Source organism: Hylaeus volcanicus, chromosome 5, assembly GCF_026283585.1.
Source record: "Hylaeus volcanicus isolate JK05 chromosome 5, UHH_iyHylVolc1.0_haploid, whole genome shotgun sequence".
In the NCBI taxonomy this organism is placed as follows: Eukaryota; Metazoa; Arthropoda; class Insecta; order Hymenoptera; family Colletidae; genus Hylaeus; species Hylaeus volcanicus.
Window position 1 is genome coordinate 11,950,169 of NC_071980.1, and position 24,914 is coordinate 11,975,082.

Here is a 24,914-nt window from a genome sequence, read left to right on the forward strand (position 1 = left end):
CAGTTTACTTTAAGAGTCAATTTTTTTTTGTTCTGCATCATCACAAACATATCAAAAATATATTGTGGTATTTGTATTTCTAACTTCAGCAAAATTCAAGAATTCAAAGAAGATTATTCTCTTTGACAGTTTACTTTAAGAATCAATTTTTTTTTTGTTCTGCATCATCACAAATATATCAAAAATATATTGTGGTATTTGTATTTCTAACTTCAGCAAAATTCAAGAATTCTTTTTTAATTTCTTTTTTTGTTCTTCAGTGAAAAACATTGTCACAGTGGTACCTTGTCCAAAAGACACGATTTACATCTGGTGGTAGCCTCAATGAATATCGCAAATCGACTATAATTAAAGTTAAAACACTGTGATATTTGTTAACAATCCCCATAGTCATCAATGTTTGTAACCCTACAGCTTCTGTTTTGGAGAACCTTGTGCAGTGGTCAACGGTTCAGCGCTACTACGACAAGCCCAGGTTGCAATTCAACGAACGACCCCTCGGGAAAGATTCATACGTGGCCCACGATTATGGCCGCGGCCGATAAGAAAAACTGATTTCCCTGACGATCGAATTTCCGTACCATTAACCGTACCTTGAAATCGAGCATGACCGCCCCCGCGACGTGAGAACTCGGCAACGATCACCCTGACACACTTTGCGCGCTGCACGAAACGAGTTAGAGAAGCGAGACAATCGGCGAGCGCAACCGTGAAAGATCGCCAAGTATCGACCTGCGATCGTTTCATCGATAGCGCATTATGTCGGGGAGTGTTACGTCGGTTTGTGCCATAAGTCGTGGCTGGTTTTCTTCGAGCGGAAATTCATCGAACCGAACGTGTAATATTTCAGAGAAATGTTATTCGCGATTTACGGGGAATTATTCATGTAGAAATCAACCGACAGTAATTAGCTAGATAACAATTTAAAAAATTTAAATGCCTATTTTCAAAGTTTTATCTAGAAAATTACTGGCAGTTAATTTCCACATGAGTGACTCCTTTGAGAGGATATTCTAATTTAGAACTCGAGAAAATTTATTTTTCCAAGGGGTAGTTTCAATTTTTTTTAAATATATCTCCCCGAAAGGATTCTCTTAATATTGTTTTACTTTATACCTACTTCCTATTTGTATTTCGTTTAATTTTGATTATTTTTATCAAATATAAATTGTATACATTCATGAAATATGAATAAATACGTGGTAAAAATAAAATTAGCATTATACCCTAAAAGAATAGCTGAAAATTGACATTTTAAAGTGGAATATTTGTTTAACGTATTTTAGGATTAAAGATTAAAAGAGAATTTTTCCATTCCTCTCCCTAAGTTACACGCTTTACTGAAATTTTATTGCTTTTCAGATTTAAAAAATTACTCGTACTATTATCATTAAATCCGTATCGATCATGTGCAGGAACGAGGAACAGGTTAAAGGCTTAGCGGCAACTTTCACGAATAGGCGTGCATGCACAAAAGTAGTAATGTATATATTTGCTTTTATTACTGGCGGTTTTCACGCAGAGTCTCGACCACCGTTTGCATTTACACTTATCACGTTATTTGATTGTACGGTGATTAGCCCAGTGCGCATGACCACTATTCGTTGCGAATTGGTAAAACGACAAGTTTTTTTGCTACATGTTTTGTTTAGCAACCCCTCTGTCTCATGTATATAAGAGTTTTGCAAAAATAGAATTTTATACATGAATTTTATATATGAACTTCATATAAGAATTTTATAAAAATTGAATTTTATACATGAATTTCATTTAAAAGTTTTGTAAAAATTGAATTTTATACATGAATTTCATATAAGAGTTTCATAAAAATAGAATTTTATACATGAATATCATATAAGAGTTATAAAAATTGAATTTTATACATGAATTTCATGTAAGAATTTTATATATGAATTTTATACATGAATTTCATGTAAGAATTTTATATATGAATTTCATATAAGAATTTCATATATGAATTTCATATCAGAAATTTTATATATGAATTTCGTGTAAGAATTTGATAAAAAACGTATTTCGTATAAGAAATTTACAAAAATAGAATTTTATACATGAATTTTATATATGAACTTCATGTAAGAGTTTCATAAAAATAGAATTGTACGTATGAATTTTAAATTTAAATTGCACATAATAATTTTATGAAGAAATGTACATAAAGAGGTAAACACCAGAGTTTTGAACACGATATTCGTTCCTCGGAAAACCTAAGCAATAAAGAACTATCTCGAGTCGATACGCAAAGTTTCGAACGGGAAATCATATCGCGTAATCCGATGATTAAAAGTTACGATACGGCCGTAGTTCACTGGTCGGTGAAATAGCTGAAAAGTTATCTCATTTTCATTCGTTCTAACAAATTGCAGTCGACTTTAATTAACGTTAGCCCAGGGTTTGTGCAAGGTCTTCCTCGTTGCATCTGATAGACTACTTTCGCGAAAATATGAATTTCCAGTTCCCACGAGTGTAGATCGAGAGTGCTTGGCGTCGCTTTGACATGTCTATGCATGTTTATCACGTGGACTGAATAAGTTTATAAATTACCTTCGTTAATATATATATTAACGCGAGTTTCTATCCCAATTCTTTATAAAATATAATTTGTTCAAACATTCTCTCTGTTCTCTTCTTGTTCGCAATTTATCAACACTTTTAGTGGTTAATGACAATACCCATCAATATATTCAAGTGTAAATGCAACAAATGTATTCGCAGTGATCGATACTGTATACGTTCTTTCTTTTTTAAATAAAATAAGAGTAAATATAATAATTAGACCAAGTCACTAATCTTTTGTGTTTTCTCGTCAATTCTAAAATTCTGCAAGTAAGCAAATTAATTTCAAATACCTCACCAGATTGCAATTATATTTACAAGACAAAAATGTAGGAAATAACTACGATGTTGAGCTGTGGTAAAAACATTTTTGTCAAAATTTTACAATTTATGTTACAGCCAAGAAAAGGAAAACCAAGAAAATGAGTATCAACATTGTTACTTTCGATGCTAGCCTCCGTAAAATTTAGGTCACCAATTCGAAAAGTCTCGCAGAGGACCATAGCGTTCCAGGACGACATTAATTGTCATTGAAGCGATAAGAGGAAGGTCTCCCCTAATTTTGTGCCATTTGCCCTGGGGACGAGGAAATTAGGGCCTCGGTCGATTCCAAATTTCTCGCATCGCTGACCAGGCAATTATGCTACGTTGCAAAACCTTGGACAGATTGCCTCCGCGATGCAAACAGCCTGTCGTCGACGATGCAAACAGTCAAAATTCCAAATAAAAAATTAACAATACAGAAAACACCTGGTTCTTCTCTCTTAGCGAGATAACTTCCGTGTCTTCGACATTTTTAACCAAATCCTTATCGAATCGTTAACGTTTACATACGTTTAAACGAATGGAGGCCTACTACCACCATCTGTGATTGTAACTGTGAATGTTCGTTCCCATTTGGGCCTGAAATTCGGCTGTCGAGCTTACGAAGCGACCACCCACTCCTTCAGCACGCTTTCCATTGAAGGAGAAACGCGAAACGGTGTCGAATTGAAATGGCACAAAACGACCGTGGACTGCATGTTAATAAACTGCAATGTGAGCCCTTGCATGTGTCCACGAGATCATTCGACCTTCCCTCGTCGTTGTCATGGTTTTTTCTTTTTGGTTCGTCTTTGCTCTAGCAAGGCACGATACATATGAATTTTATATATGAACTTTATATAAGAGTTTTGTAAAAACAGAATTTTGTATATCAATTTCATATAAGAGTTTTATAAAAATAGAATTTCATATAAGAGTTTCATATAAGAATTTTATAAAAATAGAATTTTATATATGAATTTCATATAAAAATTGTGTAAGAGAATTTCGTATAAAAATTTCATATAAGAATGTTATACTATGAACTTCATGTAAGAGTTTTGTAAAAATAAAACTCTCTACAATGAATTTTATAAACAAGTTTTATAAAAATAGAATTTTATACATGAATTTCATGTAAGAGTCTTATAAAAATAGAATTCTATACAATGAGTTCTATACACGAGTTTGATAAAAATAGAATTTTTTATAAGAATTTTATCCTTCTCTTTATCTGATCACGATCTTTCCACCTAATTCTCTTAGACCTATACACTTTTTACCTACAATCTACTAATAACTGTTTCCATATAAACGAGATTCGACTGAAGTTGTCTTAAATAATTCCTGACGCTTGCGATTTGAACTTCAGGTATTACATCAACCTTCATTTTCCCACTTTAAAGTATTTTTACAATTCTACGTTATTTCCTGGTGACTTCGCCTCGTCTCAAGTATTTCGATCACGATCCTCGCATCATGACTTCGAATACATTGTAATAATCGTCAATTATCACCAATTACGCGATCGCATCATTTCCGCAAATTACGAATCAACGTTCAGAGACTCTTCAAATTTCTGGTTCGCGCGACACGTCGCCGCAAGACGTTTCCGCAATTTTTCAGTTCAGAGATGAACGGCGAACAATCTTGCAATCGCCAAGATTCTCGGAAAGTTACCGTGTCGCGGTGCTGCATCGTCAATTTTCTCATTGAAGTACTCGTGGGCGTTACACGAATTGTTTCTTCAAGAATCAAGTAGGAACATCATTCAATTGTTCAATTTTTGTGAAACTTCGCGCGCGCCGATAGTGGCACTGTAAGATATTAGACGCGCATCTTTCTTTTGGCGCAATAGGTACAAGGTTCAAGGTTCAAGGTAACCTCTCTAAGAGGTTAACTAGGTACTCAAGAAATTTGAAAAAATCAATTTTCCCTTTACTCGCTTCATTTTGTTAACCTTACACGTGTCCGTGTAATTATACCATTTTGGTTAAACAAAAATGCGATATTTCACGAAAGAAAGATTTTAAAATAGTTTGTAGTGGTTAGTGGCATGGGTAAATGTTTAATGATTAGATCACGAGCAATCTGATCTTCTAGAGTACTCTACTGACCACGAGGTGTGACATATACAGGGTGTCCCAGAATTAGTGTAAGAATCAGAAAGGGACGGAGGGTAGGGGGTAGCTGAGACGATTCTGAAGCACAATTTCCTTTGCAAAAATTTCGGATGATGCTTCGTTTTCGAATTATTAACGAAAAACCACCGACCAATCACAGCGCCAGAGTGGTGCGCGCTCAGCCGCGAGAGCCAGCTGTGATTGGTCGATGGTTTTTCGTTCATAATTCGAAAACGAAGCACCATCCGACATTTTTGCAAAGGAAATTGTGCTTCAGAATCGTCTCACCTTTCCGGTTCATATGCTAATTCTGGGACACCCTGTATAATATTTCAACCCGACTCAAAATGTTCAAGTGATTCAAGTCGTACAGTTTAGTATTCCATTTAACACGTTGCTACCCAGTAAAGTATTCAACTATTAAAGAAACTAATTTCAAAAGCGAGACGACAATAAAAATAAATTTGATAGCATTTTTAAAGAATTAAATATAGGGTTGTCTGGAAAGCCCATGCCGATTTTTAGTAGGCGGTACAGGTCTGAATATATCGGAATGGTTGAAAACAAATAACATGTAGACATCCTCTTAAAAAGTGGAAAAGTTGTGGAACCAAATGGTACACACATAATTCAATAAATATATATCAAAATTCAAACGTGTTTTTGGATGTTTTTTAAAAATTGACACGAACTTTCTGGACAACCCAATACTACGACAAACGTTGAATTATCTAATCTTCAACAGTCTTGAAACAAAATATGAAATTCGTATAAAAATTTTCACGAGTTTTACTCTGGGCAGAGTCAACGCGTTACAGCTTGTCGATTCAGTTGACAAAGTTCGCGGAGTTCGCGGAGTTCGCGGAGTTCGGGATCAATTCGGCTCGATCGATCGACGCCGATCCCAGCCGGCTGGATCGACCCCTTTTACAGGAATTCGTAATACGAGGGGACTTCGTTCGCGTCGACGGGAAGATGTCTTCAGGGTAGACACAATAAGGAAACGCGAGAACGTCGTCGCGTGGAATACAAATTCGTTGACCACCTTTCAGGAGCATCTAGTTCCGGCCAGCATAATTTCAAGGTGACCGTGAGTACTTATCGCGGAAGCGTCGCGATAAAAAGAGGAGCCACAGGTAGAATGGAACTCAAGGAGAGACTTAAAACCGAAAGAGGCTCAAAGTCAGCAATCACCTGCGTTTGAGTACTCATACGAAGAAGGTTACCTTTATCCACCGATGTAGGTTGCTTCCCCGTTACCTTTTAATAAAACACTCGAGCTGGCTATAACCTGACCGTCAGTCGTAGTATGGCTATTACTAAACGCATATTCCACGAACCATAATCGAACCAACCATTATCGTCCATTTCTCCAGACGTTAATCGATAGATACCTAAAGCACAGCGTGGGTTTTCTGCTGGCACGATTAAAGTCATTGGTCTCGAGCAGTGAAACAGTCGCTTCCTGTAGAAAGTAACCGGTCTTTTACGGAGAGACCGAAGAAATGTGGCTGATAAGACAATGATCCGTCAGCTATGCGCCAGGGGACAGGGAAACGGACATTATCGTTTCAGTCGACGTCGCGGAGACAAGCCGTAATAAAAGGGTGGGGACGGCATTGTATGCAGATCAGGTCTGCGAAGGAAACTCGTCGTTCGCTTTCGACTGTAATTTATTAAAAATTGGTGCAAATAAGTTTGAGATAATTGGGAAAGGCGTGGTTCACAATTGTTGCAGCAATTCGTAAGAGAAGAAAAGAAGGAGAATTCGTCGATTGTTTTCGACTGGAATTTTTAAAAATTGGTGCAAATAATTTTGAGATAACTGGGAAAGGAAGATGCATCGTACGATTGAGTATTGTTGATGGAAAGGCGTGGTTCAAAATTGTTGCAGTAATTCGTAAGAGAAGAAGAGAAAGAGAATTTGTCGTTTGGTTTCGACTATAATTTTTGAAAAAATTGATGCAACCATTTTGGAGACCATTGAGGATACAAGCCATTTAGTATGATTGCGTACTCTCTCTCTAAACAAAGTAGGGACATCCAGAATCTTTACTGCAATTTCATACCAGGCAAGAAAAATGAAAATTCGTCCTTTGCTTTCGACTATAATTTTTCAAAAGTTGCTGCAACCTTTTCTGAGACCACCGAGGCTTTTCCAAAATTGTTTGCGTCAATTTCGTAACAGGGGGAAGTGAAAGCGTGCTCTGGTCAACTTCCTCGCAGTAACCGACTCCGGAGAAATCTTGCGATTCTAAAATGAAGGGAGGCAGAGACGGAAACAGGCCTTACTTTGGACTCGCGTGGGTTATGAAAGACGATGTTGCAAGCTGTTTGGGTGATTCCTCGCAGATCCGAGGATTTTGTAAAACAACGGGACGCGTGCTGACGCATCATATAAATATTTGCGTACGATTGTCTAACGATAAACAAACTTCTCGTTTGGCGGTTGAATGCGTTAAGTGTACGAATGTGTAACTTAAGACTTCTTAAGTTACACATTCGTACACTTAACGCATTTACTATTACGAATATTACGAATATTATCGAATATAAGAATAACGTGTACCTAGATTGGAGAGGTTTGTTCAAATTCATACTTTTATTGATACAGAATGGGAGTTGTGAATTGCAAATGTTTGGAAAGGGAGGCTTTTCTGGGAATGGAAAAAAAGAGAAACTATACAAGTTGTGCGATAATAAATGATTCTGTGTTTAATTTTTTAAGATATATATTTGTGTAGTTGTAAGTATTTTATAGTTTCTGTTTTTTTATTTTCAGAGAACCCTCGGCTTTCAGACGTTTCAAATAGGGTGCATTCTCAAATGAAATCTATATATAATGTATATAAGAATGAACCCTTGACTGATTACAATTAATGTCCAGGCTAAACCCTTGAACCTAGAAAGCTGAAATTTTGCACAGAGGTTTCCTTTATGATGTATACAAGGAATAAGAAAAGATATTTCGAAATTCAACCCCGTAAGTGGTAAAAACGGGGTTGCAACGTTTGTATGAGGAATATTTTATTTGTGGTCGGATTTGCTTGGTCTTAATGCTGTTTGATACAATTAATCAAACACATATTGCGGCATTTTAAAAAATTCAGGCCCTGATGGGGTGAAAAGGGGCTGGAAAGTTTGTATCGACGCCCAAGTTAAAACCCTGAACCTAGAAAACTGAAATCTTGCACAGAGGTTTCCTTTATGATGTATACAAGGAATAAGAAAAGATATTTCGAAATTCAACCCTTAAGGAGGTAAAAAGGGGTTGCAACGTTAGTATTCCACACAGGTGAAATCGCGGGATGCAGCTAGCGTCTACATACGATTGCCTATATCCGAATGTCTTATATTTTAAACGGTGTAACATGCATATTATTTTCGACATTTCATATAAATTCTATTTCTACAATTTTCAATTCCAGTCATATTAACCCTTTGCACTCGAGAGGTGAGTCTCAGTCACCAGTAGGTTTCACGTAGCAAACCTACCAGCAATAATGTTTCTTTAGGTTTAATTTCTTTAAAATTAGAAGTGTCAATAAAATAACATCTTCGAAGTCAATCGAAGCTTAGCATTCGTGGCAATACAGAATATAGAATGTAGAATGCCAAGAAAGTATCTAGAGTTGCTGGTAGATACAAAAAAGAAAGGTCTCGACTGCAAAGGGTTAAATTATATTTTCAATTGCATTTTCATATGTATATTCCATAACTATATTTCTGCACATGTGCACAAAATCCCATACATGTCCCCGTATTCTCATTCGTCATAAATGCATACATTCAATGTAAACATTCTCCGATCTAAATATAGCATCACGATTTTGTTCGGACGGTGTACAACGTGTTTTTTAATTTATTCCTATTTCTATAAAAACCAGAATATTCAGTTCGAAAGAAATAGCATGCCACAAAGTACAGCCCAACACAAAGATTCCCATCGGGTACTTGTTGCAACCCGCATTTACCCGGTTCGTCATGTTAATTGGGTAACAATCGATTTATCGACCAGCTAGCGGCCAATTACCCGAGAGTCATCTTCGTTGCCGTTGCGCATCGAGCGCGGCACGCAGAAAAGATGTTTGCCCGGAATTGCCGATAGGAGGAAAACGGCAAGACTAACCTGGCCTGCGTTTATCAGATAGCTACGAATTTAATTAAACCGTCGACTACGAAATTATCGACGAACAACGTCGACGTTGCTCCCGGATGCACGATAACGCGACGTTACGGGTATCGTTACAGGCGTAACGTCGTTAGAGGTGCGCAGCTTCGCTGTAAAAGCCGTCTCTACCTGGCAATATTGTGTTGCTGGCAGAGTAATTCAATGGGTTTTTTTTTTTTTTTAATTGATCGAAAGAACGCCTTGTCTTTTTATACGAGCATATGAAGAGGGCTAGGTGGTCTGGAGTTGGTTTTAAAAAGTGATATACATATACACTATTTGCAAGGTTTTACTATTACATTTTCTTTTATAGGGATAACTCTATAATAACCGCGAGGAAATAAAATAGAAGTTAACGAAGATGTAACATTTGTAGGAAGAAAAGTAATACCTTGTCCTTTTATATAAACAACTATTTCATTTCTGAAAAGGGTTATTGATTTATCAAGACTCTCTTTGCATGACATATTTGCAATTTTCTACTTATTCATTTTTTTCCCTGGGATTCTACCATGAGAGACAAAATAACAAAACAAAATAGAAGTAAGCGAAGATGTAGCATCTAGTGGAATGAAAAGTAAGAGAACGAGTCTCGGGAAGTTACTATTTCACAAGCCAATAATTTAGATAATGTAGTAAAGAAAAAAACAAGTAAACGTTAATTGGTTGTCGTAAAACGTGGTAAACACGGGGATCGAGTAGCAATTTCTTATCCAAGGACTGTCAATTTTCGTAGAGTATTCACTGCCACGTGAGGTCTGGCATTATCCTAATAACAAACGACACCAGACCTCAAGCACACAGTTTTAAAGCCGCGCTTAATGCTCATGCAAATTAGGTGTAATTGTTAAACCCATTCCGACGGTTCTCGGGATATCGAGTCACGGTTTTCCTGTTTCGTATCGACTAACTATTGACAATGCACCAGAATAGCGTCTGTTATGTAAACGAAAATCGTCACGATGAATATTTTTAAAGACGAAGTTTACGCGTTCGTACACGAGCCGTATTTGCATGTTTATTTTTTAACTCATCAGGCTTGATTCACTGAAAAATTAAAAAGTTACGAAATACGTAAATTTTATCATTTTTGTAATCCATTCAAGCAATTTCCGAGGTTCCAATTATTTATTTACAATGTTTCTGATCACATTTTCGAGGTTTCTGAGTTTCAGCAGTGATAATGTTTTCCTCTCATTATTTCATTGTTTCTTATGCTGGAGTATGACGAAGTATCAGTAGAGAATGTAACACTTCCGGACGGTTTAAGAATGACACGACAAGTTCATCTCGGAAAGTCATTAGCACCTAAATAGAAGGTTAGATCTGTCCACGTGCGTTCCCAACCTGACAGATACAGTGCATATATACATTGACAATTATCAGAAAATATAAACGCTTCTGTATAGCCTATTAGATGTTCATCTCTGAAAGTCAACAACATCTCAATGGAAGAATCAATCTATCCATGGTTAGTTGCAATCTGGCAGATGTGTGGTGTATACAGGGTGTCCCAGAATTAGTGTAAGAACCGGAAATGGTGAAGGGGGTAGCTGAGACGATTCTGAACCACAACTTCCTTAGCAAAAATTGTCGATAGTGCTTCGTTTTTGAATTATTAACGAAAAAGCCTCTCGAGCGCTGTGATTGGTCAGTGGTTTTTCGTTAATAATTCAAAAACGAAGACGCATCCGTAATTTTTGCAAAGGAAATTGTTGTTCAGAATCGTCTCAGCTACCCTCTACCCCATTTCCGGTTCTTACACTAATTCTGGGAATGTATATTACACATTCACCATTATCACGGAATGTAACGCTTTTGGCCTATCAGGATTCATTTCTGAAAGTAATTAGCACCTCAATGAAACTTCCATCAGTCCACGTCAGACGCGGTGCATATACGGTGTCGATACGTTCGAGCATGAAACTACTGGCTCCGAGTGACTTTCACCGAGCAGAGTTTAAGGCCTGATCGGCACGTTGGACGCGTCTCATAACTGTCGTGTACATTCTATACTTTTAATTGTGGATTTTACTTAGTCTTTTATTGATGACGTTATATGCTCCTCATAGTTAAAAAAAATGTGTCGCACTGCTAAAACTACTATTATGGTTTTAATGCGTTCACCATATGTATTACAAGGCAACATTACTGTCTCTTGTGCAGTACTTCTTGCAGTATCTGGTGAAATTGGTTTCTTCTATCGCAATAACCTGCATCCAGCTATTCCTCACTGTAACCTATATCTGTCAAACGATACACAAGTATTTCTTATGGCCTTAGCTCCTATTGGTTAAGTGTTGACGAAAAGAATAAAAATCAGAAGAAAAATCTACCGTTTCTGACAGATTCATGACATGATATTACGATATCACTATTGTACATGAACCGATTTTATTGATTTTGGTTTTATTCGAAAGCTTATATGCGATTTACATTAGAAAAATGCCGATAAATTTAGAAAATATTGCAGCCGTGATGAGATATTAATGTGAAAAACTTTCAGGTTAGGTTGGAATAGCCGGTTTACGAGTATAAAAGATATATGCGGAGCGTCAGCGCCAGGCTACCGCGTCTTTAGATCTACACTACGTGCCTGTTTACCGAGCGTTACCTCTTCTGAGGATACGTGTCTCGTTTACGAATTCGATTTCGGGCGCAAAAAGATTTTCGACGCGCCTAAAAGCATACAAAAACGATTGGCGGTTGCGAAGTAGAAAGCACTTGGGTTACGTGGTGAACCGCCACAGCGGAAATTTCGACGAAATCGTGTCGACGTCCCGTGGCAAACAAAAAGGAGAGAGATTTCTGTGTGTGACACGATCGTCGAAGCGTGGACAATCTTACATTTTTTCAGGAACTCGTGGAAAAATTTGCTTAGAGGACGTAAGAAGACGATAAAGATAACAAATTGTTATAAATCTAATAAAGTCAAAATTTCGCTGGCTGCCAGACCAAAACTCGTGGAAAATTTCTACGAATTTCAAATTTTGTTTCAAGACTGTTGAAGATTCGATGATACAACATTTGTCGTGGTATTTAATTCTGTAACCCCGCCAAATTCACGAATTCTATCCAAATTCATTTTCATTATCGCCTCACCTTTGGAATTAATTCTTTCAGCTCCTTAATCGATGGTTTTTCGTTAATAATTCGAAAACGAAGGACCATCCGACATTTTTGCAAAGGAAATTGTGCTTTAGAATAGTCTCAGCATTCCGGTTCTTATAATAATTCTGGGACACCCTGTATAATATTTCAACCCAACTCAAAAAGTTCAAGTGATTCAAGTCGTACAGTTTAATATTCCATTTAACACGTTTTGCTACTTAGTAAAGTATTCAACTATTAAAAAAAGTAATTCCAAAAGCGAGGCGACATTACAAATAAATTTGGATAGAATTTGTGAATGAAATAGATTAAAAAATGAAATACTACGACAAACGTTGAATTATCCAATCTTTGACGGTCCCGAGAGAATATTTTTAACTCCGTAGACAAATTTTCACGAGTTTTACTCTGGGCAGATTAAATTCACAAATCACGAATTTCAAATTTGTTTGTCAAGACTGTTGAAGATTCGATGATACAACATTTATCGTAGTATTTAATTTGTTATCCCCGCCAAATTCACGAATTCTATCCAAATTCATTTTCGTTTATCGCCTCATCATTGGAATGAATTCTTTCGTTTCCTTAGTGAAAAATTTTGTGACGAGGTGACCAACGTGTTAAATATAAACACAAGTAACTTCCATTTCTGTGGAAGCCAGCCGTGGTCTGCCATTAAAGTACAACAGGTTGTTACGCGAGAAAAACAATGTACGACAGGTTGACACGATTCTATTATTGCAGCTTTTGTCGACTCATCGTATGATTCATCGAATCTATGGGTCCCTATTCGAGAAGATCGATAGAGATATCTGTTCTATCGATTATACGACGGTTGACTATCATTTATCTCGTGTTTTGGTGATAAAAGCTCGAATCGAGATGATATCTCAGAAGTAAATATGAATTTGAAGAAAATGTGAAAGTCTGCGAACGCGTGTCGCGATATTTTTCAACGAATTACAATGAGATTACTTGGCAGAAGTGGAACGAAAGGCAAGAATTATTGGAAAGAATCGAAGAAAATGAGCGAAGAAACAAAAACACGTTTGTATATACTATGAATATATATTATGATACAATTATAAATATATGCGAAATAATCGAAGTTGCAAAAACTGGAATCTTTTCAAATCGTACACAATTTTGGTTCGAGCAATTTTTATCGGCCACTAAAGCGAAAGAAAATCGAGTCGAAGCCTTCGATTTTACAAGTACCTTTCCCTTCGCTTCAGGGGATCGTTAGTAACCGGATGTTAATTGGTTTTGTCGACTAGGAAGTGCCCTGGTGTTAGCGACAATTTGATTTGTCGCTGCCGCGATTCATTAGCATATACACGGAGAGGAAAAGTGACGAAGAAGCGATCGGAAAACTGCCAAGGGGAGAATATCTCACTGATTATAACTATGATAACACAATTTTGGAAGGAAACGTTCTTCGTCATCATATAGGCCGCGTTAAACGAATGTGGTAAGTCATAACTCCGTTATCAAGCATCTTCTTAATTAAAGACGATCATTATTTTTTTTGGTATTTTTCCATAATACTTTTTTACGTGGAATGACGAAAGAAATCAATCTCTATTAAAAGATAAGCATGTAGGATTTGAGATGACCGAGGGTGGCGAATAAATTAGACACGTGAGAAACTTGTAAATATAATTAATAATATAAAATTGAAAAAGTATAAAAGAAAGCTGACGAAACACGCCCACACGTACGATTGTTCTGACTGGTTCAGACTACTTACAAAAAGCCCCAAGTTCTCACACGTCGCTTGCCTCGAACAAACGGAAAACGCGTCGACGATACCTCGCGAAGGCGCCCAAAAAACGTCGAACACATCGAATACTCGACCGATGCGTTTACCGATCGAAACATAACTTTCCTTCATGCATTTTCATTATAAAAAAAAAACAAAAAAAAAAAATAAACAAACAAACAAACCAACCAACCAACATGTCGAATTGAGTAACCTCCTCCTCCTCCTCCTCCTCCTTGGTTTGTGTGTACCCCATTAAACAAAGAGAAAAAAATCCATTAAAAATTCGTCCCTTGAGAGTTTAATCGAAATCGCCTTAATTTTCTTCAGTGTCTCGAAAGGTCTGCCAAAAGTGAAGCTACAATTTCTTAACAAACACTATTTACGAATCGTTACATTATCTACGGTTGGATTCAACATCATCGAATACTCCTGCTTATTACGAAGGCTAACACGAGATCGAACAATCTCGTCACGTCCGCGACTCGCGAAACGTGAGAACTCGAAACTCGTAAACAGTTCCTATAGATCCTACGATATCCCAAGCGACAACAAACGATCTTCCGATCGAATATCGACGAGGACTCGAGAATGTTGCGGTTTGCAACAACGCCAACAGCATCGTCGTAACATCAACGCCTGGGCGGCGTGCTTTCTCGCCCGAGAATCCCGACCTGCCTTGAAATCACGGGATTTCACTCGACGAGGAACAACAATTCTTTCTGAAAAACCACAAAAATCTCTAGTTGTTTTGTTTAAGGGGGTATCCTCAATTAGGTGGTTTAAAAAAAGCGATTTTCCTGAGTTTTTTTAGGATGGACAAAAATAATTAATCCTTTCGAACTTTTTATCCTCTTTTCATACATATTTGAGTAGTCTGTATAAATTTTTTCAACAAGAAATATTCAAATTGAGTCCACTGTGACGTACGAATTTGTAGAGCACCTCACAATTAAAACCTCCTATCGGCGGGAAAGATGCAGGTCGTAATTTTGGTTTGACACAAAAACATCAAAGAAAAGTTTCATTTTCATACATTTTTCTTCTATGTGAACTAAGAAAAACCCGCAAAAAATGGTGAAATGTGAAATTACTGCAAGTTTCAAAAAAAGAACCAGTTCCTTGGGTGCAAAAAAGTCACTTTAACTTGATAAAAAAGTTGTTTAAAATTTTTTTTGTATGAATTTTTTTAGTTCACATAGAAGAAAAATGTATGAAAATGAAACTACTTTTTTGTTTTTTTTGTGTCAAACCAAAATTACGACCTGCATCTTTCCCGCCGATAGGAGATTTTAATTGTGAGGTGCTCTACAAATTCGTACGTCACAGTCGACTCAATTTGAATATTTCTTGTTGAAAAAATTTGTACAGACTACTGAAATATGTATGAAAAGAGGATAAAAAGTTCGATAGAATTAATTATTTTTGTCTATCCTAAAAAAATTCACGAAAAACCGCTTTTTTTAAACCTCCTAATTCAGGATACCCCCTTAAGGCAAGGATCGAGGCCCCTACAACCCCCGCAAATACGTAACGTCGGTGAGCGAAGAGTCTACGAACATTTCCGGTATTAAATGGCTTCTCATGTACAATTTTGTATGAAAAGAAATTATTTGTTACCACTAGGACTTGGGAGCTTTATGGAAAATAAAATCTTTGCAAACGTACCTACAAAAATTGAACTTTCATTAGAATTCATTTTACTCTGCAAATATTATAAAATACATGCTTTTCTTTCAATTTCAAATACAAACTTTACTGTCAATATTTTTCTATATTATTGGATACTGTGTGCATTAGTTTCTTGCATATTCAAATTTCTTATAAATGGATAAAAATCCGCAGTCCAGTCATCACTAAATACCTAGTAAAAGGTCCTACGAGTTTCATAAAGATTCTCTTAAAACATTATCTTAAAAAAATTCGTAAAAATATGTCTCATTTTCAACGTCCCGAACCAGTTCCCCCGTCAACTGTAAAATCGTGAAAAAAATGGAGGAATATCGCCACGTGGGACGATTTCAAGGGACAATATCCTTGTTGTTGTCTGTTGTGACTCGCGGTTTATCAATCATTATCTTTCAACGACGCGTTTCTTAACGTACGCTCGGTTTGCAGAGTACTCTTAGATAAGGAGTTCTCTTTTCGAGAGAATGCGACGAGATTAGGGCGATAAAACTCGTATTTTCCCCGAACATCGATACAATTACGTTGTCTTAGTCCCAGCAATTACTTCTACGACATTGATATCCAACCCGATAGGCCAGATTCCTTTGATGCGTTGACTGATTCACATGGAAACGTCTACAAAGGTAAAGTTTTATTTTGAGATAATTGGAAACTTTGGAATCTAACATTTGCCATATTATCATTATTGTTATTATTCTAATATTCTCGCAAAATTTACGAATTACGAATTCTATCCAGATTTGTTTATATTAACACTCAGCTTTCAAGATTAATTATCGAAGTTTCTCGAAGTGAAAAAGCTCTGTCACTCATATATGGGCGACGTGGCATACAACGTGTTAAACCTGATAATGTCTAAAGTGCAGGTATAAATGATAATCCAATCGCGTGGTTTCGACTGTGCTAAAACTTTTTCTACCTCGATTATTATGTTTCTTGTAATCTTTCTCCTTTTAAGCCACATTAGAAGCCAGTCGACGCTGAAGCTACCAAGGTGGTCAATTTGGCCCATGTACTATGCAGGAGTAAAAAGTTGGACAGTGGGTCTGATTGGTGACAACACAATCTCCTGGATTACCGAATTTTGCAGTATAGCATAAATTATCATAACAAGTCATATAGTATACTGTAAGAGATTATACTGTTACTAGTCAGACTTATCACCTCTGGCTTTAGAAAGAGGTTTCAAGTACTATGCAGGAGTAAAAAGTTGGACAATGGGTCTGATTGGTAACACAATCTCCTTGATTACTGAATTTTGCAGTATAGCGTAGATTATCATAACAAGTCGTATAGTATAATGTAGGAGATTTAACTGTTACTAGTCAGGCATATCAACCTCTGGCTTTAAAAAAGGTTTCAAGGGTAAAAACTTGGACCGTGGGTCTGATTGGTAACAATCTCCTTGATTATGAAATTGAATTCTAAGGAGGTTGTACTGTTACAGCTTATATTTTGTATCAGACACAGATGATGATTTGAAATTTAAAGAAAAGCATGTCTCATCTTCTAAACAATTCACCGTATATTTCCACGCACTCTATTATTTATGTTTTATATACTTTCGCATTCGTGTAAATTCTCACACATTTTCCCACATTTCCATTTGCTTAAATGAATAAACATCCGCAGTTTAATTATCAATTTGGGGGAGATACACAACTCTCTTGGTATGGGTACTCTTAGTATGCACTAATTCATATCAACCTAAATTCATTCTAATTAGAACGATACGAATACGTCGTATAATAAATAATAATAAAATAATAATAAAATAATAATAAGAGGATACGTCATACGATGATTCGAATGAAGTATACGTCATAAAGTCCCGAAGTGATTATTTTATCATCGCGAGAAGAAGTCAATGCAATCGTTCGCTTAAAAAAAAAGAAAAAAAAAATGAATAATAACCGATATACATTAGAGCGCTGATAACATCCGAGTCTGCCAATTACGAGATCCTTATCGACGATAAGACACCGTCGTCGAGGTAAAACGAAACGATTTTTTTTCGGTTTCTGTCACGAATTACTGCCGCGACAGTCGACGGTGTGGTTACGGAAATCGTTAAACTAAACAAACGAGAAAGTGAAATTAACCTGGAAGTAATATCCCGCGATAGTGGAATGCCTATCATTGTTTCTTTGAGGTACCGTAGCCAATAATTATTCCAAATTGGCTTCAAAAGTTTCTATCAAACGAGTCAGGTACTGGTAATTAGACTGCGGTTATTTATTCATTTATGACAGGTGTAAATATATAAGGATGTTTTTTATATTTTGTATATGTACTTGTAAATTTTATATAAGCGTTGCAATATCCAGAAAAAAAAACTATAGTTAATTTACGAAAAATGTGAATATACAAAAGTACACAAGAGTGTGTACCTGTCTTGTAACGTGCATTTTATTTTTCATATTTTATTTATATATTCATATATTTTACATACGCGTTGCAATATCTAGAAGGACAAACCATACTCAATTTATGACAAATGTGAATATACAAAAGTACACAGGAATGTGTACAAATCCATATACCTGACTTGTAACGTGCATTTTATATTTTATATTTTATATTTTATTTATATATTCAAATATTTCTCATACGCGTTGCAACGTCTAGAAGACAAACTTCATACTTCGGTATAAGTATCCGTACAAAAATATGAATTTCCCCAAACATCTTCGCTTGGTGACCCAGCTGACCGCAAAGAGTTAAAAACAAAAACTACCCACCGACTGAAAAAAATAAAAGTTGCCTCGCAAGCTTACTCGCGCTCGCTAATTTGAATAACTCGTTGGACATTACACATCAAGCTAAAGAAACCAAACAAATCATAATCAGTTGCATAATAAATGTTTACAGAACCGTCTCGAACGCGTGTTGCCTGCTTCGAGTTCCGTTTCGACGATATCCACGTAAACAAAAAAAAAAACAAAACAAAACAAAACAAAAACAAAAAAAACAATTTCGGACTCACTTGATGACAGTTTGCTTCATGCTGTTCGTCATCCTCGATCCCTTCCCTCCGATTCTTACGCACTTCGTCTCGATCCCGAAAACTTTATCACTGACACATTACCACGGTACACTATCGTCCGTTCGAAACAGCCCCTCGCGCCACTAACAATTTCCCCTCGTTACGAAACGGACACGGATTCGCACGTTCGTTCCGTGGTCGAAAAGGGAAACGGTATCGATATATCGTGGAGGGTTTTCTGGGTCGAGATTCGTCCTAGGAGGGCGGACAGGACTCGTTTCCTCTCCACCGGGGTCCGGATGTGAATCGGTTTGGACTGTTAGCGCCGGACTGAAGGAGCACGCGCGTCTCTCCTCGTATTTAAACGCCCTCTCCCTACCGCTGTCGCCCTCTCTTTCTCGTTCCCATTCCGTCGCGGCGCCTTTTCGTTTGCTCTCTCCTCTCGTCGTTTTTCCGCAGTCGCGTCAAAACGTTCGCGCGCGGCCGATCCGCCGAAAATCAGCGGCTTCCGACCGCGGAACGTTCAACCGCGGGGGACCATCCGCGACGCACGGTGCAACCGAATGCATTCGTGGCCGCGATTAGGGGAGAAAAGCGCGTTAGGAGGGCAGACGTCAACCGGTTGCTCTGCGAATCAAATTCCAAATAGTGCCAGAAACGAAAACAGGTGAAGCGCCTGGGCGCTGAACCGTATCACTCGTTTCATTGTGCAAGATATTTGATCAATAATTTAATATAGAGGATGATCAGGCTATTACTAGCCAACGTTTTTCTCGTAAACGATACATATGACGAAAGAAATGAAAAAGGAAAAATTTATACTGTTTTTTATGTGCAATATACCCAGGTATACAGTTGCAATATCCAGAAAAACACTATAGTTAATTACTATAGTAATTTACGAAAAATGTGAATATACAAAAGTACACAAGAGTGTGTATAAACCGCATATACCTGTCTCGTAACGTCTATTTTATTTGTTATATTATAAATATGTATTTATATATTTTACATACACGTTGCAATATTTAGAAGACAAACCATAATTAATTTATGACAAATATGAACATACAAAAGTACACAGGGATGTGTACAAATCCATATACCAGTCTTGTAACGTGCATTTTATTTTTTATGTTTTATTTATATATCCAAATATTTTTCATACGCGTTGCAACGTCTAGTGGCCGCGATTAGGGGAGAAAAGCGCGTTAGGAGAGCAGATGTCAACCCGTTCTTCCCCTAAAATTTATTAATGAAATAAATATATGAAGTTTTATTTTGAATTGGTTCCTGTACGAATACTTATTACACTGACTGTATATATCTATATGTACAACGGACACGGATTCGCACGTATATATATATATATATATATATATATATATATACTGGCTAAATAGATTTGCCAGCGATTTCATATATATATATATACATATATTGAACAAAATATGTTAGAAATTGGTTGGTCAAAATTCTATCAAAAACTTATATGTATATATATTTTATGTATTCTGGCTGCAAAAATATCGTGGGAATGGCATACGCGTAAAGTTCTTGATAGAATTTTGACCAACCAATTTCTAACATATTTTGTTCACATTTTGCAAAATGATTGTGAAATTGAACAATTTTGATCGTCAATCCTTAACGAACGTTACGATAAAGACTAACCACGATTGCGAAACTCTGTACAGTGCGAAGATAATATTGTTTCGCTAAAAAAACATTGGACCTACTTACGCTATACGAAATTTTTGTCAGTCTTTCGCGATCTATGTTAGCACTGTGCCTGTTTCACAGATCCATAAATTCTGTAGCCTTTGCTCACCGTCTCGCTGACACCTAATCGCTTTTATTCTTGTAATACATCATTAAAATTGCACCTGAACTACCTTTACGTATGCAGATTGGCATCACGTGACTAACATTCTCGAGCAGTTCAAACGCTTTGCTAATTTACCGAGTCTATTTCTATTATTTCGCTCAACTTTTCTAAAGAAGCATTAAAAAACTGCTTACTTTCTTAGAATTTTTCATTGCACCAAGCCTCGAGTATCTTTATCCAAGTGCTTAGGTGAAATGTATCTACTTTTGCGTTACCGAGCTATTGAACGCATTGAAATCGGTGAAATCGGTATTCGCTTCAACACTTTACGTCGCTATGTTCATTAAGGTGGTTTGGTCAAAAATGACAACAGATCAGATCGTCTCACAACTTTGAAAACTCAAAATTTACATCTTAATACATTAAAAGAAACTCATAAAAAAAAAAAAAAAAAAAAAACTCGTAGCTCGTGCTGTATAAACGTTTCGACGAGACCACTCCTTTCGGTCTTTTGTTCGACGCGACTCTGTGACCCACAGATACCGCGTGCGTCAGTGATTTCCGAAGCATCGAAAAAAAATTGTTCTCTTCCTCTCCATAACGTCGAGATTACTATGCACCGCGGAAGCATTTATTTTGTCCCGATGAACACCGATGCGTAGCGCGCCGCGCACGCTATCGTTTCAAAGACCTCTAGGATCGCTACGATGCAATCGCTGTAATCGTTCGATATAATTATCGGCAAATCGATGTACAGCCAGAAAACGTTTGGTCCCTTTGGACCTCCTATCTCGAGGAAATCAATTTGTTTGATTCTCTCAAGTGCGTTGACAATTTTTAATGCAACGATATTTCACACGAAATGAAATGATCGATCCTGTTTGGTAATGTTAATTTTAGATTTAAAAGTCTTTCGTCACGCGATTCAACCTTTTCCGTTGTTTTATGAATTAGAGAAACCCACGTCACAAGTGGGATAGTTGCATTTATTGAAATCATTCGATTTGGAATTTCGGATTGAGATTTCATTATTTATTAATAGACTGCGGATCTTTATGCATTTATAGGAAATTTGAACGTGCAAGAAATTACAAAATGCAAACAATATGCAAGAATAAAATAAATTCCTATTTAGGTTCAATTTTTGTAGGCACGTTCGCGAAGATTTTATTTTGCATAATGATCCGGAGTCTATTTATTAAATTTCTGACTTATATTAGACGTTACAACAACGTAAAATAAAATAAAAAAAATAATTGAACTTTAATTCCGATTAATTTAAATTTTTCACTTATTTCTGCGCAATCGTCTCTCGAAGTATCAAATAATTCAATGGCTTATCCCAGCCTATTGTATGAATATTTTTTTAATAAACGAGCAAACGCTTGTCTCGAACGCAACCAATGTTTTAACCAAAGTCGCGCGACAAACCTAATAAAAGCTCCAGTTTAGCGGGATATATTTATATCTCCGTGTGAGATTCATTTGTTAACGTCCGCAGTCTAGATACGTGGGAACCGCGATGCGTAAGTTTGGCCGAGTTTCGGAAAGTTTATAGAAATCGTCGCTGGTCTTCTAGTTCAGCGATTCAAAACTATTGGGCGTGCAAACTTTAAAACTACTGTCCCAGAAACAAGCTTCGAAACTCGGCGGATCTTCAACCTACATAGGATAAGCGTACAGAGAGACGGAGAGGTCGTCTCGCTATAAATATTAATTTGCGTTTTAGTCAACGACCACCATATCCAATTGGAACGCTTGATCGATCATTCGATACCGCTTCTTTCATCCAGCTAAGTAGATTTGCCAGCGATTTCATTCCGTTCTTAATTCGACGGCGAATCTTTCCAGTGGAGACAACCAGATAATTTATTCAAACGTTACGAGTGTCTATTAACCCTGGGCGAATTAAAAAAAAAAAATAGAATCATCTTATAGAGCATAATAAGACGAGACTTTTTTATATTTACTGTGTATTCATACGACGTTTGGTTTCAAAAATAAAAATTTAAGTCTTGGAAGTCCTTTTTCCTGAAGTTCAATTTAAAAATATCAATTTGCTTGCAACAAAGTTATTTACACCATTTAATTTATCCATTTAACCCAAAGAACTTTCCTTTATCAATCTTTGATTCTACTCACAGCGCATGCGACAGTTCTCAAGCGGTAGAACATACCAGTGGACCAAGTAGAATAAATTACATCAAAACGGTTTGCAAGGGAACCAGGACGCCACGCGGGAAAGAACTTCGTTTGAAAGGGATCTAGTCCAAGATTTATGTTCGCGACTGCTAACAGAAAATATCCATTTACTTTTCGCTCCATCGATCCAAGAGGATCAGAAATCGATTTAGGGCAGCGTGCGTTGGCATTACGGCGATCCCGGTTGAAAAATTGCAAACAGCCAGTCGGGAGGGCATTGTTAGCTAAAGTTAACCACGGCGATTATCGTACGGTCATGCAAGTCAAATGGATTCCAGGCGATCCCGATTTCTTTTACTTCCTACGAGGCGCAGTCCTTCGCGGACGAAGCGTGGACTAAATCATTTCTCGGAACTGTTTCTTTCAACGCGCGTCGCTTATTAACATGGCATTGGCTGCCAGACTAATTTCTACCAAGTTTAAATTTTGTCTCGAAACCGCTGAAGATTAGATTAGTTAGCAGTTGTAGCAGTAATTAACTTTTGGATATATTTAATCCAGAAGTTCTACACAAATTTATTTTTATTATCGTCTCACTTTTGGAGTTAAGCTGTCAGTTACTTAGTCTTCCATCGGTAACACCGATATACAGTAACATGTTATGATGCTGTAAGATGTTACTGTAACGTGATACTGTAAGATATTACTGTAAGATGTATACTGTAAGATGTTACTGTAACGTGATACTGTAAGATGTATACTGTAAGATGTTACTGTAACGTGATACTGTAAGATGTATACTATAACGTGATACTGTAAGATGTATACTGTAAGATGTATACTGTAACGTGATACTGTAAGATGTATACTGTAAGATGTATACTGTAACGTGATACTGTAAGATATTACTGTAAGATGTATACTGTAAAGTAATACTGTAATATGTTACTGTCACGTGTTACATGCTGTAAGATGATACTGTAAACGTGATACTGTAGCAATGCAACCGTAGCTAGTCGCAGCTGTTCTCTGTTTCATTTATCAGTTCATAGTATAACCTGTAAGATGTAACAAGTTTTTTTTCGGAATTATGTAGAATTATACAACTTTTATACTTTTCTCTAAAATATTTTGTATACAAATGTGCGTTATGTTCCAATACAATTGTTTGTAAATAGCTTTTCTCGTTATTTACATATAAAATTCTTGAAACATACTTGAATTGTACTTATATTTCCCAGAGGATAACATTTTTCAGGAATTACAATTATCTATATTCTATACAGTTTGGCGACTCCGCGAACTCGTGTTTGCGCTTGTTTGAACTTGGCACTTTCGAACACTGCAGCGGTTGCTTGGCAAATGACTACTTTGTAATTGAAATACCAGTGCAGGTATAAAGACCGGAATTTTATAACATTAGATATTGGTGCCTTCAACATCAGTCAGGCCAATCTAGTACTTTATACACCTCAAACAGGAATATTTTTGGACTTTTGGCCATGTTTTCGGGATTCTGCCCCACTGTGGTTGAAAAGTGTTCCCTCGCGCGACTGGTTTCCGTTATTGCCCGATACCGAGCGCACCGCTACCCGCAACAGAAAACAACAACGCAGTTATGATAACAGGCTTCAATCGAGGGCAACTGCAATAATGCGTGCCTCTTTTGAGCCGTTCATCGATTAGCTTATCGATTGCGCATGCCGCCGTTCTCGCAACAATGGCTGGGGTCAATCGCGGGGGTACCGTTATGAATTTCACCTTACGTCCTGTCGTCGAATCGCGGAGCCCTGGAGCGTTTCGCAGTCCGAGATATCTTCATCTCGAACAGCTGACGAGCCAGCGGACCGCCAAGTCCGAGTGGAGTCGGACTCGGTTCGGTGAACCGCCGTCGAGGAAGTGTGTCGACGTTAATTAAAGAAATCTCATCGATTATCACACGCTACTGAGGAAAAGGGAACTAAAATGGTTCAACTAAAATGGTTTCAAAAGGGGTTGTTTTTGCACCACTCTCGGTGAATACATCATTTCCAATTTTTTTTTTTTAAGTGAAGGAACATAATATAGCACCAAACCCGAAATCTACTATCTGAGTAGGTTTAAGGTAGTACATGGTGGAACCGGCAATATTGAATACCGATAATGTACATACTGTCTGAGTAAGTTTGGCGTAGTTTTTTTCCGGGACGACAATATTGAATACCGTTAATGTACATACTGTC

At 37.0% G+C, this 24,914-nt stretch overlaps 1 protein-coding gene across 2 annotated transcripts in view; it reads right to left on the reverse strand.

Moving 5' to 3' along the window:
• The window catches only part of LOC128876339 (neprilysin-2), a 41,938-nt gene extending 22,649 nt beyond the window's left edge, over positions 1-19,289 (reverse strand). The window contains exon 1 of one of the 2 annotated variants that reach the window (XM_054122609.1): positions 18,723-19,289. In XM_054122609.1, coding sequence (XP_053978584.1) covers positions 18,723-18,754 — 32 coding nt within the window. In that variant the 5' untranslated portion in view covers positions 18,755-19,289. The remainder of the gene's footprint in view (positions 1-18,722) is intronic. The other variant, XM_054122610.1, reaches the window with a different exon arrangement.
• Between the last annotated feature and the right edge of the window lie 5,625 nt (positions 19,290-24,914).